The sequence below is a fragment of the Carassius auratus genome, chromosome 27 (assembly GCF_003368295.1).
Source record: "Carassius auratus strain Wakin chromosome 27, ASM336829v1, whole genome shotgun sequence".
Classification (NCBI taxonomy): Eukaryota; Metazoa; Chordata; class Actinopteri; order Cypriniformes; family Cyprinidae; genus Carassius; species Carassius auratus.
The window spans coordinates 22,114,465-22,131,028 of record NC_039269.1 but is presented as its reverse complement, the minus strand read 5'-3'; the positions used below and the strand labels follow the sequence as shown (position 1 = coordinate 22,131,028).

The 16,564-nt window shown below is 37.1% G+C and overlaps 1 protein-coding gene across 1 annotated transcript; it reads right to left on the bottom strand.

Moving 5' to 3' along the window:
- Window positions 1-910: 910 nt before the first annotated feature.
- Window positions 911-15,528, bottom strand: stag1a (STAG1 cohesin complex component a). Its single transcript, XM_026206674.1, has 33 exons — window positions 15,500-15,528; window positions 14,477-14,591; window positions 14,233-14,385; window positions 12,864-12,960; window positions 12,688-12,764; window positions 12,390-12,594; window positions 10,933-11,084; window positions 10,605-10,678; window positions 10,400-10,523; window positions 10,229-10,327; window positions 10,069-10,148; window positions 9,876-9,983; window positions 9,605-9,719; window positions 9,311-9,428; window positions 7,865-7,968; window positions 7,660-7,752; window positions 7,484-7,573; window positions 7,209-7,412; window positions 6,180-6,250; window positions 5,997-6,084; window positions 5,161-5,241; window positions 4,878-4,970; window positions 4,622-4,796; window positions 4,290-4,429; window positions 3,880-3,981; window positions 3,652-3,800; window positions 3,424-3,552; window positions 2,270-2,475; window positions 1,971-2,142; window positions 1,694-1,807; window positions 1,500-1,614; window positions 1,336-1,416; window positions 911-934 (listed from the first exon to the last, which is right to left on the bottom strand). Exons 1-33 carry the CDS (start codon window positions 15,526-15,528, stop codon window positions 911-913), a joined length of 3,777 nt encoding a protein of 1,258 aa, XP_026062459.1.
- Between the last annotated feature and the right edge of the window lie 1,036 nt (window positions 15,529-16,564).

Sequence of the window (16,564 nt, the reverse complement as noted above, 5' to 3'; positions counted from 1 at the left end):
AAAGAAAACCATTTTATATTGAAAATGTACAATTTACAGGTACACTAGCAAAACTAACCGGGGCTCGGGGTGGGGAATAATAATAATGATGATCATATAACATTTCACTTTTTGATAGCACAGGACCATAAAGCACTTACACGGAGGCGATACTTGAACGGGCCTGACTCGACACACTTGACCCGGACAAGAGCAACTGACGAAAACCCTCCCGTATAGACGTTTCACACAAATAAACCTCACCGCATTTAAACTAAATCTACTGGAAATAAAATACTGACCATTCAAATGCTTCTGCAAGCCAAGATACACAATATGTAGTGTAATGCACCATCAGGACAACTGTCACAGAGATTTTTGGCTTTCTGACAATATTAACTGCATTTGTAACACTGACCAAACGTTTCCCACCCTCCTGCATCGTTTACAATGATTATGACTACTGAGGTTTAGATCGATTGAAGATTGACCAACATGGATGACTGCTCGTTTTGGCAGGAAGAATCTGTTCGTTGACCTGATAGTAAAAGCGACTTCATAATCTAACTGTACAGGGCATACACACAGAAGGATGGATAAACACAAATATGTACATCTTGAACATATGGGAGGACCGTACATTCTTACATGTTAAATCTGTACCACAAGGTAAATCCCATCCAGTGCGATTCTAATGAGCTGACAAAGAATTTGTTCGACAGAAAAACTCACCATATGTGACCTGACTGGACTGCATCTGTTCACATAATCTCTGGATGAATAAAAGCGTTTGCTAAAAGAGGATGTTTGAGGGTTTGTGGAGAGGTTGCTTCAGAATGACTGAACCTGGACACCAGTGCTTTCACTCTTATGTGAATGTCTCTTCAGCCCTTTAATCACTTCAAACTCTTGTTCCATCTGTTGTGGCACCTCAGAACATGGGCATTGTGAAACCCTGGGGGAAAGATAACATCCGTTTATAATTAGGGCTGTATGCTTTGGGGGATATATCTAATTGTGATTTTTCTGATTAAAATTAAATGTAATTTTTTATGAGAAAGTGTGATGTTCTAGAGCAAAACAGCCACTATTTTTGGGCAATACAGGGCAGTGTAATTTTATTTACATTTATCTGATGCTTTTATCCAAAGCGACTTACAATTGCTATATATGTCAGAGGTCGCACGCCTCTGGAGCAACTAGGGGTTAAGTGTCTTGCTCAGGGACACATTGGTGTCTCACAGTGGATTCGAACCCGGGTCTCCCACACCACAGACGTGTGTCTTATCCACTGCGCTAACACCACCCAATTTTATATTTATATAATAAGTTAAAGCGTTGGCGATTCATTCTTACCGACTCATCCTCAATCATGGCTGCAGAGTCAAAGAAGTCCGGTCTTAGCTCTGCTCTCTCCCGTCTGTTCCTGGATGGAGGCTGCAGAGGATTTAACATCATGTGATTTGGAATCTCTATCTTCAGTATATTTAATTACGTAAGCACTCGGATCATCTGTTTACCAGATCAATGACCATGGTGTCCTCGAATTCCTCACTCATGTCTTCCAGCTGACCTCGTGACGACATCATGACATCCTCAAAGATGGGCTCTGCGTCGTCCTCCATAAGACCACGTCTAGATTAAAGACACCAAAGTAACATTAACTACAGCTCGTTCCTCGTGTCAAACATCCCACATGTCTTTCTCCACATACACAGTCTGTCGTACGCCTCCGCTACGGGCCTTCATGTAGTTGACGGCTGTGCGTTCTTTCCTGTTCACCTCCTCCATCTTCTGCTGGCCGAGCCAGGACATCTGCATCTGAGGACTGACCGAGAGAAAAAACCTGTCATTCAATCCACATACTACAGTGTTCTTCCTGTTCACTAAAAGCAAAACTATTAAAGATTGTTCATTGAAATAAATCTGAAATTAAATACAAGATTAGCAAAATGGTTTTAAATGGAGGTGTTGCATAAGGGTTCACTTACTTATGAACATAGTCGGATTCAGAGCCGGGCTCAGAGTTCTGCTCAGGGAGGTGCTCCGCAGCTTGCCGAGGGTTTTCTCGGAGCACGGTGGAGGTGAGCTGGGGTGTCTGCAGGGCTCTGGGAGTCTGTAGGGTGTCATTCCTCATCATCCATGAGCTCTCCACACTCTCTTCTGCAGAACCACGACACCACACACAAAACAGCCCATGACTGCTTACTTTTAGGCATCTCGGTCAACTGAAGCAACCCACGGGCCTCCCGTCTCATATCAGTATGATTACATCTACTGGCATCCTCACCCTCGATGCGTTTCTTGTGAATGGGTGGACGGCCCTTCTTGCTCCGTATGGATCCAGCTTTGCTGCTGCTGCCGCCGCTGGTGATGGACATACGATCTTCATCTCCACCCGTCAGCAGAGAGTTCCTGTAGGAGATGAGCGGCAGCCAGATGTCTTCCCGCCTCTCCATCATCTGCTCAGTCATGAACTTTTCCAGATACGAGTGCCTGAGAGAGCACACAAATACAAACAGATTAGTTTTGTTTAATTGCTAATAATTGAAATATATACGCTGCCTTTCAAATTTTAGGCATCAGTAAGATGTTTTTTTTAAAGATATGCTTCAAATGCTCATTAAGACTATTTATTTGATGAATAATAAAATTTAAAAAAAATTGTGAATTATTATTACAATTTATAATACAGTTTTCTATTTTATTATTCTTTAAAATATATTGTATTCCTGTGTTTCCTTTCTTTGTTTCTTTAAAAAAAAAAAGAAATTAGTTATTTTATTCAGCAAGGATGTGTTAAATGAATAAAAAGTGATAGACTTATATTGTTAGAAAAGATTACTATTTTGTATAAATGTTGTTCTTTTTAAACTTCTTATCGAAGAATCAAAGAAAAAAGTATCACAGGTTAAAAAAAAATATATTAAGCAGCACAACAGTTTCAACACTGACAATAAATCAGCATTTTAGAATGATTTCTGAAGGATCATGTGACACTGAAGAGTGAAGACTGGAGTATTCAGTCTTGGAGAATTCACACAGCAATAAATTATACTTTAAAGTATATTAAAGCAGGAAACCAATTTTTGAAATTGTAATAACATTTCACACTATTAATATTTTTTTCCTGTATTTGCATTAAAGAAATATAGACTTAATGAGCATAATAGTCTCCATTAAAAAACAAAAAACAAACATTAACATAAATGGCTGTGTATATATATTTGCACTCGTTATTTATATACATTTTTATATTATATACAAAGGATCCATCCAAAGAAAATAAAATGTTGCACAGTGAAGGATTACATGATGTTTTAGTGTATAGTCAGAATCTCTTTTCACTAAATCAAGTCAGAAGTTCAAGCCCATGAGCCCCCCCAAAAAAACACATTAGACCAACCTTTGCTAAATAAAACAGTCCACCTCACACTAACTTACACTGTTTTCTTGTCTTGGCGAAGAAGCTTCGAGGAGAATTCACAGAGAACCTCCAGGAAGGCCAGATTTGGAGGGGGATACTCTGGTCCTTTAGGATTCTGATACTTGAAGGCAAACTCAATACCATCTCTGAATACAGCAAAAAATATTTGTGAGAATATTGGTAGAATGAAGATGCTGTCCAATGGTGCTCGATGAGTATTAATTCAAATATGAGAGAGAAGTTACTTGTGCAGTGTGGCCACAGCCTCTCTGGTCTTGATCTGGTCCAAGCCAAAGGTGAGGGCAAAGCGTCGGGCCAATTCCTTAATGCCACTCACGTGAGATGAGGTCCTGTCCAAGTTAGGCCCCTGATCCTGGATCAGCTCATTAAAGAGCTGAAGAACAGAAGAATACCAGGATTAGTAGAATTATCAAGATCTGAAATGATAATGCAGATATCATGTGTCCTCTCACCTGCTGTAAGCTCAAGATGAGCGTCTTGGCACACAGTATCTTGTCCGTCTGTCTGGTCTTACTTAGAGTCTCCTTGATAATGTCTCCATAATCGTTGTAGTACTACACACAGTTTACAATAAGTTCGGCAGTGTGACAAAAACAAATGTAAGAACCAACCTAGAATGCGTTTTGGAGATGGCAGCACAGTATACTATATATATCCACCGGCATTGAGTGAGCAAGATGAGGCATGTTTGGGTGCCTCATAATACTCACTATGAGGTTACAGCAGTAACGTTTGCTAGAAGCATTTAAAAATGCCAGTTTCTGGTAATATAGGTGCTTAAATCACATTGCCTGATTTCAAATGCAGTTTTGGAGGCAGCCATTCTCTGTAGATTAGTTTAGGGGATAACTGGTTATTTTACCCTCATGTAGTGTTTGAAGATGTCTGCCGCGGCTGGCATGTCTATTATGTCATAAATGATGAGCTTGCTGAAGGCAGCTAGAAGGTTTCTCCTCTTGTGTAAGGCCTCAATCTTGTTAGCTTCATCCTCCTCATCACCCTCTGGGTAACAAACATGAAAACACTAACTTCAACACGTCAAAACAGTGATTTAACATTCACTGTGTGTATGCACAAATGTGCAAATGTCTCCAAATAGAAATCATTATTATCATTACTGTTAATGCCAGTAAATACAATATAAGCATAACTTAAACATACATTTTATGTGATTAATATCATCTCTAGGCTCACCTATACTCTGATTCTCATCATCCTGGTCTATGAACACATGGTCTAGGATGAAGTTGAGCAGCTCATTCTGTAGGCTGCTGTCTGGGTTGAAGACCAGAGGTTGCAGACCCTCCCTGGAGCCTGTGGTGAGCTGGTGACTGAAGATCATCAGCAGATCGCAGAGCAGCATGAACGCCTGGAGGAAGGGATGGGGAAGTGAAACAACAGTAGCATAGGCACATCTTTCCTGAAAGAAAGGCCTAATGAAGGAGCTCACCTGCTCTTTAACCGGCGTGTTGATGTTTGATAAACACTGCTGGCACACAGCTAGAAAAGACTTGACAACCCTGCGAAGTGCTAGGAGATCATCCTGAAATTAAAGACAATATTTATGCTTTATGGTTGAAAGTTGCATTAATCGGTTAATGAACATGCTTGTTGTTCAGCCTAGTCACATTCAATCTAGGATGAGATCACAAATGTATTGTGAGTGGGTCGATGAACAGCCCATAATGAAACTGTGCAGTGTATTTCAGGTTGCATTGCCTAACTTAACATACCTTGGATGGAGCTCCTTCTGTGATCTTCACAAGTTGCCACAGTATGGAGTAATGAGAACACTGAAGAGCCTGTACTGCGATCTACAAAACACAATCAAACACTTATCTTAGTATCGACATGAAATCAACGCTGCCGTGTCACCTGAAAACATCTTCAATGATAAGGTTAATCTCACAAAACAGGAACAAAATCAAATGTAAGAAAATGCTGAAAAGTGTTATTTTGTTTATCTGGAATATTTTTTGCAAATGTAACAAAATGATACTAACTTTTTAAATGCTACAAAACTGTATAATGATATCCAATGCCACCTTCTTTTTCTTTCTCTTTAATAAAAAAATATTTTGTTTTCAATTTTCAATACTGTAAAAAAAGCAATAAAAACATTCTGCAGCACATTCTTCCATGACGTATTAAAAAAAATGTTACTTGAGCACCAAAGCAGCATATTAGAATGATTTCTAAAGGATCATGTGACACTGAAGACTAAATTATACTCACACATTCAATATAAGATTACAAATTGAAAGATATTCAAAAAAAAGATATCTTTTAAATTGTAATAGAATTTCTCAATATTAACGTTTTAACAGTATTTTTATAGCACCAAATTGTGTACTTCATTTGAATAATACAGCTTTTTTTCTAGTTTTACAGAAATGTGAACTGTCATGAAAACGATGGAATATAAATAACAATTTCCTTTCATATCTTTTTCTTAATATAATTTCTCTCTAATATAACGTTCCTTTAATTTTTGGTTTGAAATGTGACCAGGACATGTTCTTGACAGGCTTCATGAGATTCCCTCGTCTCATATCTGAAACAGACGCACCTGCTCTGGCATAGAGCCCTGCTCTATTCCTGTCCTTAGCAACCTGTAGCAGTTCCCAAACAAATCCCATCTGGTCAAGTCATGAGCACTGATGGAGAAGATGAGAAGAGAGACAAACACATTGCTTGTTCATTAGCACTCAATGACTCGCATTTGCAGTGATTTAACAAGACTGCAGCGTACTTGTGAAAGGCTGTGAGTTTCTTGAGAGTGGAGAGAACGTTGTAGATGTCGTCATCATCCGCCTCTTCCCCCTGTTAATGAGGCAGACATTCAGAAATGTTTTATCAGCGACGGCTACACAATTCTATGAATCATACATAACTATTGACAATCTCTACCTCAGCTAATAACAGCCTCAGAGCAGAGGGAACAATGAATAAAGCTCAGAAAAGGGATAGTTCAACTAAAAACCAAAGAAAATAAAGGTGTATATCAGATGTTTTCAATCTTTTGTCACAGACCCCCAAATATGATATTTGTATATCCAAATATGTATTTTCATGTTTAATAAAAATTATTAATAATGTAGGTACAATATTAATTGTAAAATATTTATATTTTTACATGCATGTATGCAATGTATTTATGTATTTATATAAACATTTAAAATATGTTGGATGCATTTATTTATTATTAAATATAATATTTATTATTAAATAGAATTTGTATTTTTACTGTATTTTTTTAAACATTCTTTAAAAAAAGTTTTTTTTTTTACTCTAAACTTTTCTACGGAGTCCTTAGTTTATATATATAATTATTCTGAAGCCATACAAGAAATCCAGATTATTCCAGATATTTAATTTGTGAAAGAATCTTTTAGTCCAATCTGTAAATTGGATCAATCAGCTGATTAAAAAGAACCAGCTCAAAAAATATGTTACTCACCGATCTTGTTAAATTCAACTCACTAATTGCAAAAAAAAAAAAAAATAATAATAAATACAAAATAGGTATTTTTATTGACAATATTTGAAATACAAGTGGTTCATATGGACATTTTTTTTTTTTTTTGATCTTATTAACAGCTGTGGTCACAATAAAGTTTGGAAAAGAAATGCAATGTTACAAAAAAAAAACTGCATAAAGGCTTATATGACAAAGTATCCGTTTTTAAAAAGCTGTCTGCTCATTGTTAAAGTGCTTTCTGCATATCTTTTGCAATGAATGTGATCCTATAACAAACCATCTCTCTAAATCTGCCCTCACCGCCTGCAGCAGCTCCTCCACCGAGTGGTTGAAGCGGTCGGCTAGTTCATCGATGAGCTGACTGCGGCCGATGTCCACGCGGTTCATGATGGTGAAGTCCTCGCTGCACAGGATGCTGTAGGTCTTACTGCAGGCCTCCAGCACCTCCGTGTCCGTGTGCTTCTCCACCACAAACTTGATCTGCTTCAGCAATGCGTCCAAGTGCTGGAATATTCAAATTCATCCATCAGCTAACATTTAGCATTTATAGAGATCCCTCTGGAGAAACTGCTTACCTTCTCCATCCTCCCAGCACTGTACACGTCCAGGTCAAAGAACTGCGGGATCTGTAGGAGGTTGGCTACTTTCTCTGCATCTGTCTGGTACTTTGAGTGGAAAACGGGTTTATCAACTTAAGACTGACCCGGTTATGATGTATGCGAGCTTGAAAACAGAACACATTTCTTCTTACTTTTGAGAGTAACATGGGAAGAGCCATGATGAAGTGCTCTGTTAATTTGTTTTTGTCATCAATCTGCGTCTTCCTTTCCTTCGCTGTTAAGACCTGCTCAACAAGATATACTAAACTAAGTACTGATGAACACAAATACTGTTTTATAATAAAATGATGCAGATATTTTAGCCACATACTGTAGCTTGTCAAGTAAAGGCCTTACCCTTTTCCCAGTCCCTCTCCCCACAGGCGGATGGGCCTCTGCCGCCTGACGAATGGTACAGACGGTTAGCTCAATCAGAGCACTCTCCTGCCTGTCTGACAGCACTGAGACAAGACAAACAGAGCCAGAGACAAAGACATGTGCTTGTGTTGCAGATGCATACATGTAGCCGTACAGGACAGGGTAAGAGTAGATGTGTGACACTTTTCTGACTAAAAAATAGCTCACAGATAGAGGAGATAATAGGGGAGACGGCCCCGTCTCTTTTTACTTTTTTTACTCCATATTCAACATTCATAAGTCTGGGGAGGATACTTTTTTTTTTTTCTTCAGGAAAGTCTCTCATGGTCACCAACGCTGCATTAATTCGATCATAAACAATAAAAACAGAACTACTGTAAAATATAATTTTAAGGTTACACTTTATTTTAAAGTGTCCCTGTTACAGTGTAATTATACATTTAAGTACAAAGTAATATTAATTAACTACATGAACTTACAATATATTTAGGGTTAGGGTTAGGATTAGGGCTACTTGCATGTATTTATGCATCATTTATTGTTATTATAATAGTAAGTACATGTAACGTGTAACAAGGACACATTGAAATAAAGTGTTAACCATTTCAATTGCAAATAACTGTTTTCTATTTCAGTATATTATAAAATGTAATTTACTCCTGTGATGCAAAGCTGTCATTACTCCAGTCTTCAGTGTCACATGATCCTTCAGAAATCATTTTAATGCGATTTGGTGCTCAAGATACATTTCATTGTATTATCAATGCTGTAAACAGTTGTGCTGTTTAATATTTTGTAAAAAAAAAAATTTGATTTGCAATGTCTTTACTGTCACTTTTGATTAATATAAAGAATCACTGATGAGTAACAGTATACATTTATTTAAAACGAAAACAATTAAATAATAATCTTAGTGACCCCAAACCATTGAACAGACTTTAAACTTCAAATTATGGATTAAAAAAAAATGACTGCTTCATTAAAAAGATACAGTTCATAAAACACAGCATAGCTTGTTTTCATACTATATAGGCTTCATCCTCCTCTAGGCTTTATAGCACATCTCTTCAACTCTAGTCCTGGGGGGCCTTTAGTACCTAATTTAACCCATCTCCCCGTAATTGGCAAGCAATTCCGAAACACCTTGATTAACTTCTTTGGGTGTGTTTGGTTAGAGTTAATCTCAGCAAGGCACTGTCCCTCGAGCCCTGTTTTACAGCTCCATTTAAACAAACCAAATTTGGAACATAAAACAATTCATGAAACAGCGAAGCGTAATTAAGCAATGTGTTTAAAACCAGCTTACAAAACTAGTTTTTTACTCAAAACCTTTTTGAAAAAAAAACAACAACTAGCCCCTGTCTCTCCTATGGTTTCTATCTATTATGAACCGCTATGGTAAAACCCCTCTGGGGGAGTCCGTACCCTCCTCGCCCTGCACCGGCTCCTCCAGCAGCAGTTCGGTCATGCACTCCCAGTCCTTCAGCAGCTCCTGAGAGCTCTCCCACAAACTGTCCACTAGATAGGCAGCATGTTCATGCAGCTGGAAACACAAACACACATACACTTACACATACACTCACAAGAGATTCAGACCTACATTAATGAAACCTGCTAGATTCTGATGCCACCTCAGGAGACAAACATTGTGCCAACTTATCATAATTCTCCATTCTCATTCATAATTCTCTAGTGCCTGATCATCACTTGAGGCATTACCTCGCTCTCCAAAAAGAAGAGCACCAGCATGCGGATAAGGTTTCCGTTCGGGCTGCTCCTGCCTCGGCGTTTGGCCAGAGCTTCCTCCGCCTGAGGATCATGTCTGCTAAACAACCTACATATGACAGAGTAGAAAATAAAAGTTATTAAATTATATATATATATTTCATGAAAATTAAATAAAGTTAAATCAAAATAAAATAAAATAAAATCCACAGAGATAAATATTCAAAACCTATATTTTACAGAGAAATGCTATCAGCTGGCTCACTTTCGATGTAGGAACTCCCCAGCAGCCACTGCCACAGGCCTGTGAGCGGAGTACACCAGATGATAGACATTCTCACAGTCCTCATTAGACAAAGCGTCCTCACTACCCCTGAACAAATGAAGAACATTTGATGGAGGAGAGCATCCAGACTGTAGGTACACTCAGCATCTGATAGCATCTGAGCTTCACTCACTGAAGGATCAGCGTGACCAGTCTGATGGCCTCCACAGCCACATCATACTCTTTATCCAGCGTCATAGACACGATACGATCCTGTGAGGAGATTTGATCATCATCTACGTGGGGAACACATTCAGAGAACTGCGATAACCTCTCCTAGACTGCGTTCTTACCTTGAAACGGTTTGTGAAGAGCTCGAGTTTTGGAAACAGTTCGCGGTTTGTGTAGAGGTTTTGTAAGGCTTTCAAACACTTCAAGCGCACTTCGCCTTGCTGGAAATGGAGGATGCTGATATTAATAAACTGAAAATGAAATATTACAGGGTTTATGTGCGGACGGCATACCCGATCATGCAAGGTCCAGCCGACGTACTTCAGGTAGCTGTCATTCAGGAAGGCATCGCTGTACATTTTCATCCACACACCGATCTCCTCTATACAAATCGCTCTGATTTCAGCTATTGCATCCCTGCCAGTCACAAAGAAGATGAGGCCAGATGTCCACAGCTACTATTGCACTATTATTGTGAAGGTAAACAACTCTGATCACCTATAACGATGAACAAAGATTCCCTTGAAGATCGAGTTCATCATGTTTTCGATTTCATCTTGGTTTTCTTGAAGCTGGTGAGAAAGATGGTTCATATAAGTGAATGATCAGCAATTGAATGACTGATAAAAGCTGCAAATGTATTTCAAATTTTCTGCAAAGCCACTGAATTTTGTGAAATATGTGTAGGAATTTCTGAAGGAAACACATTTAATTTCTGAGGAAATCTGCAGATTTGTGAAGTTCTGTGCATAGAATTAAATGTACCGGTAGGCCTCTACAAATGAATTTAAGATGGAGTAAGATAAGAGTGATTAGGAACTGATACCTCTTTCCTTCTTTGAAGTAGGAGTTCAAGCTTCTCATTGGCTCTCTTTCCCACCATTTTGTTGCGTTCGGCTTCATACTGTCTCTGTGTGTTGTCCTGGTTAATGCTCAGATTCAGAGCTACGTTCACCAGAGCTGTCATGAGCTTCATGGCTGAGGGCAAAGCAACAAAGGACAGGGATGTGCAAACTTATTTGTAATTTTTAAACAGAATCTGAAAACATCTCTCTCTCTCTACTTCACTCTCAGGTCAGATGCACGTTGTTTTTATGAAATCCTCTAGGATTATAAAAATTATTTATATTTGGTACATTTTTATTATTGTTAGTAAATATTTTATTTGTATAAATTACACAAATTAAACAAACCTATTTTAAAGAAATTGATAAACTATAGTGTTAATATTTATTGAATTGTAAAAAAAAAGTATTCAGTAATCTTAATAATTTTATTGTTACTTTTATTATTATTAAAATGTGTACTTAATTAAATGTAGTGATGTCAAATGATTAATCGCGATTAATCGCATCCAAAATAAAAGGTTTTGTTTATGCATGTACATAAGAAAAATGTTACGTTTATACATTAAATATAATTATTAGTGCACACACACACAAACACACATATATATTATGCAAACAAAAACTTATTTTGGATGCAATTAATCGCGACTTTAAGATTAACAAATATATTTAATAAATAAACGTAACATATTTTTGCTAAATAGATACATGAATGTGTGTGTATTTATATGTACATAATAAATATACACAGTTCACACACACATATTGTAAACAGAAATTTTTGGATGCAATTAATTGTGATTAATCGTTTGACAGCACTAAAACTATAAAAAATAAACCAATTAAAAAATATATAGCAGTGGTATTAATATTACTAGTCTGTAACATTAAAAAACAAGTACTTAACAAACAAGTACTGGTGGGAAGTCGTGGCCTAATGGTTAGAGAGTTGGACTCCTAATTGAAAGGTTGTGAGTTCAAGTCCCGGGCCGGCAGGAATTGTGGGTGGGGGTAGTGCATGTGCAGTTCTCTCTCCACCTTCAATACCACAACTTAGGTGCCCTTGAGCAAGGTATCGAACCCCCAACTGCTCCCCATAGCAGTAAATGGCTGCCCACTGCTCTGGGTGTGTGTTCACAGTGTGTGTGTGTTCACTGCTCTGTGTGTGTACACTTTGGATGGGTTAAATGCAGAGCACAAATTCTGAGTATGGGTCACCATACTTGGCTGAATGTCACGTCATGTCACTTAATAATAACAACAATTTAAAATGATACAACACAAAAAAATACAATACTAATTTTGATGCTATCTTCGACTCTTTGCTTTTAAATATGAAACCACAGAAATTCTATTGTGGTAGAAAACCACAGGGAGACCTTTTTTTGTAGACAACAGATTAATAATGTAGTTCTCATTACAAATGTAGGTTTACCTGCTAGAGTGCTGGTGTGTCTGAAGGCTCGAACCTGTGAGTCCGACAGGCCCGTCAACAGAGAGATGACCGTGTCCATCATGTACTCATCATAGATGATGCTGTACTGGCACTGGCGGATCAGGACGCAGATGAACTCACAGAAGTTGTAGCGAAACTTCTTCCACAACGGGCCAGAAATGGTCAAGGGGTAATCGCCACTGTCCTGAATTAAAACACAAAAGAAATGACCCACTCAGACCAGAGATCAAAGGTTAATTTCCTACATAAGACTTTGTAAACTCATCAGAAATGATACCTCGTCAAACTCTTCTGTCATTTTGCGAATAATTTCTGCATTCTGCATGTTGCGAAACATTTCGATCCTTACGGTGCCTGAAATGAAGGACAGCCAGTGATCACTACTATTATGAATAAAACATTATTACTATTAGTGATTGATTAATTATATTAATGAGCATGAGGTATTTGTACCTTTACAGCCAGAGCACTGGATGAAGAAGTTAATGAGGTCCAGAAGTGCTAAATCTCTGTCTTGCTTGTATGACTCAATCCAATCATCAACAACCGACTGAAAGAGTCATGGACAACTGTGTCACTACTTACATAAACACAGTGGACGGGTCGCTCAACACTCTTTCCTGTAGCAGAACAATCTGGCTTTGAGAGTTATTAAGTGAGTCTGACATGGTGGATGTCATAACTGCACACCTCCAGCGCTTACATATTCAACATCTGCTCCTGATCTGAAACATTTGGACACCAGATATACATTTCACACTGAAAAAAGTCAAGAGTTTTGTGTCGTGTATGTGTGCGTGCACTGTGAGAGAGAGGGAGTCAGCTGTCTTCTGTAGCTTGTGTACTGCAAACACATACAAGCTTCATCACCGTGTCTGTCACGCCACTCTGTTCTTCTTTCAGGCTTGAACTGATGGCAAAACTAAGGACATTTTTAAGTGTCTTTACATTTATTTTGAAAAATAATTCTCAAGATTATGGTAAGGGGCGTTACATTTCCAACAAGTTCTTGGGCTGTTCGGCCAATCACAGTGCACTGGGTCAGCTGGCCAATCAGAACAGACAGCTCTTGTCAGAAGGAGGGACTTTGTCGAAAATGACTAGTTTGAGAGAGGCGGAGCATGGAGGACCTACAATAATGTACAGTACTTGAAAAATAATCTGTTTTTTTAACATTAAAGCATGTCAACATATTCTGTTACACCAAATACTGATCTTTTAAAAAGCATCATATAACCCCTTTAAAATTAATGTGTTAAGGTATGCAGGGAGTTAATTATACACTACTGTTCCAAGGTTTGGGGTCAGTATGATGTTTTTTTTTTTTAAGTACTCTCTTAGGCTCATCAAAGCTGTGAAATATTATTATGGAATAGCATTACAATTTAAATAACTGTTTTCTGTTATAATAAAGTACAATTTATTCCTCAAGAAAAAAAGTATTATTATTATTATTATTAAAGTTGAAAACAGACACTTTGCTTAATATTGTGAAAACCATTCTATTTTTTTTTTTCAAGATTATTTGATAAATAGAAAGTTCAAAAGAACAGCATTAATTTGAAATAGAATTGCTTTGTAACATTATAAATGCCGTCACTGTCACTTTTGACCAATTTGAGTTTTAGTCTCACTACATCCATAGCATTTGCATTCTTTGTGGGGTCAAATTTCATTTTCATTATAATCAATGCTCACCAAATGCATTAACACCCATGCGAAATAATATTGACATGAGGTACCTATAAAAAGTTTTAGCAAATTTGCATTGTGATGCATAAGGTGATCAGTTTTCTCCTCTGATTTGGTCTGTGTTTGATACCTGCATAGCGCTCTTTCCCTGTTTGACCACTTCAAACAGTGTGACAGGATCGCCCTCGCCATTCTGCTGGGCCATTCCATTGGCCTTCCGCCCCCGCTGGACTCCCATCGGGCACTTTTCTAAAGGGGACTTCCGTGGCTTCTTGTTGGGTGCCTGGAGTCAGGGGGAGTAAAAATGCTAAGTTGAATCATGAATAATCTGTTTTTGTGTTATAACAAGGAAATCGTTTTCGTGTGAGGCATACAGGTGGTCTGCCAGGCCGGCCTCTCTTCTTCTTGCTCTTTCCATCTCCAGGGTCGTCTAGCTCACTCATACTCATACTGAGACTCACTGTGTCCTGACCCGACTCACCCGAGTCCCTGCGAGGAAAAACATTCTGAGTCATCCGATGAAAGTGTGTCCACATCTGATGAAGCACACTAAATACTTGCAAGCTTCATTCTAATCATTAAAATAGTATCAAATACATTTTAAGTGTATGTATTATGTTTTATGTCTCATAACCATATCTAATCATATTTTGTTGTTTAGTTTTTTGTTTTATACTTAAAAAGTCACCATATCCATATCATACCTACAATATCTTCTCAAACTTTCATTGTGATTATTTCATTTACTCTATTATTTAAAGAGCTATTTATTAACTATTGAAGTAATTGTTTGTCACACAGAATGTTTATAATTTTTCAGAAATTTACTGTGATCAGTCATCTAACATAAAAGATGACATTGTTGTTTAACTTAGACCAGTGGTATTTATTATTATTTATTTCTTTTGCTATTATATTTTTTATTAATATTGTGTAAATTAACTTTCATTTTTATATTTTCAGTTATAATTCTAGTTTACATAAATACACAATTCCACATACATACATGTATGTAAGAAATATTTACATGTATTTATAGGTATATATTATATATCACATATACATTTCTTAAATATACATGTATATGTGTAGAGTATATTTATTATGTACATATAAACACAGTACACACACATGTAAACAACACCAACTGTTTTTCCGAATGCAATTTTTGATCAAATAAATGAAGCCTTGATGACCATGAGATACTTCTTTAAAAAAGATTAAAAAAATCGTACTGATCCCAAACTTCTGAACACCAGTGAATATTTATAACATGCTTTAGTAATTCTAGTACTTCAGCTAATTTCAAGTGTTTTATGTTGAAGGTTTTCATCTAATATGGTTTTAGTTGAACTCTGAGTTGTAGTGTGTGTATGTGGAAGTGAAGCAGGACTCACTGTAGCACTGGCAGCTCTGAGGTGATCATGATGATGGTGTGTTACACGTCTGCTGTGTGTGTGGTGCTCTTTCAGTGTGCTTCAAGTGCTGATGACAGAATTAACAGTGACACTCTGAGCCTGCAGGAGACAGAGGGAAAAAATGAAAGTTTGTGCAGAAGAAGGTCTACACTCACTACCTGTATATGCAATATTATTTCACGGACAAGCTTTAGATTCCATAATTAATGACTTTAAACAAAGCAAATATTTCTCATTTTCAAAAAAAAATGAGAATATGCAGATTTAGATTTTTAGTCGATATAAGTTTGAATTACTGTAAATAAAGCTCCATAAACGCATTTCTGATGCCAAGGCCATGAACCTTACATATTGTTCAGGGTCTGTAACCTCACACACCTTTTGAAACACTGGAATATGGATTAGAAGTCAAGTTTAATAGGCTAAACGGAGACACCAACTGGTCGTTTGATGAACTGCATCAGTACATCATTAACAGAGATGTCAATCTATCTACATAATCACAGGCAAAAGTGCAAAAGATCGACACACACACAGGCATTAGCGATTCTATTTGGTTTTTTAATAGAATAAAATCCCTATCAATATCACTGAGAAAAATATATTTTTCTTTTCTTTAAATTTAGATTTTTTTCTATTCATAAATTGTACATTTACCTTAACATTAGGTGAAATATCAAATTAACTTGTCAGTGACCTCCCAAAACAGTTATTTAGCATTAAGCTTTCAATATTATTTTCTCTCAACAAAACAGAAGACAAAAAGGGTCTGTTTGATTGTTTTTAACAACACATAAGCTATAATATTAAGCATTTAATTTGAAAAACAATCATTAAAAGTGCATTTTAAAAGACTGTGATTGTTTATATTGTTCTGACTTGTTACCTCTCACCACTAGGGGCAGTATGAACCATAAAGTCCTTGACCTCTAATGATTCTTTGATAGCATAACGAAATGTGTTTCTGCATAATTTCCAGACCTATAAAAATCTAAATTAATGTACTTTTGGCTCTAAGAGACATTACTGATGATAAACAGACTT

Coding starts and splice junctions, on each gene's coding strand:
- stag1a (XM_026206674.1), bottom strand. CDS start 15,528: ATGATCACCTCAGAGCTGCCAGTGCTACA. Junction 10,149..10,228: donor TCTTCACAAACCGTTTCAAG/GTAAGAACGCAG, acceptor ATCTCCTCACAG/GATCGTATCGTGTCTATGAC. Junction 4,797..4,877: donor ACACGCCGGTTAAAGAGCAG/GTGAGCTCCTTC, acceptor CCCTTCCTCCAG/GCGTTCATGCTGCTCTGCGA.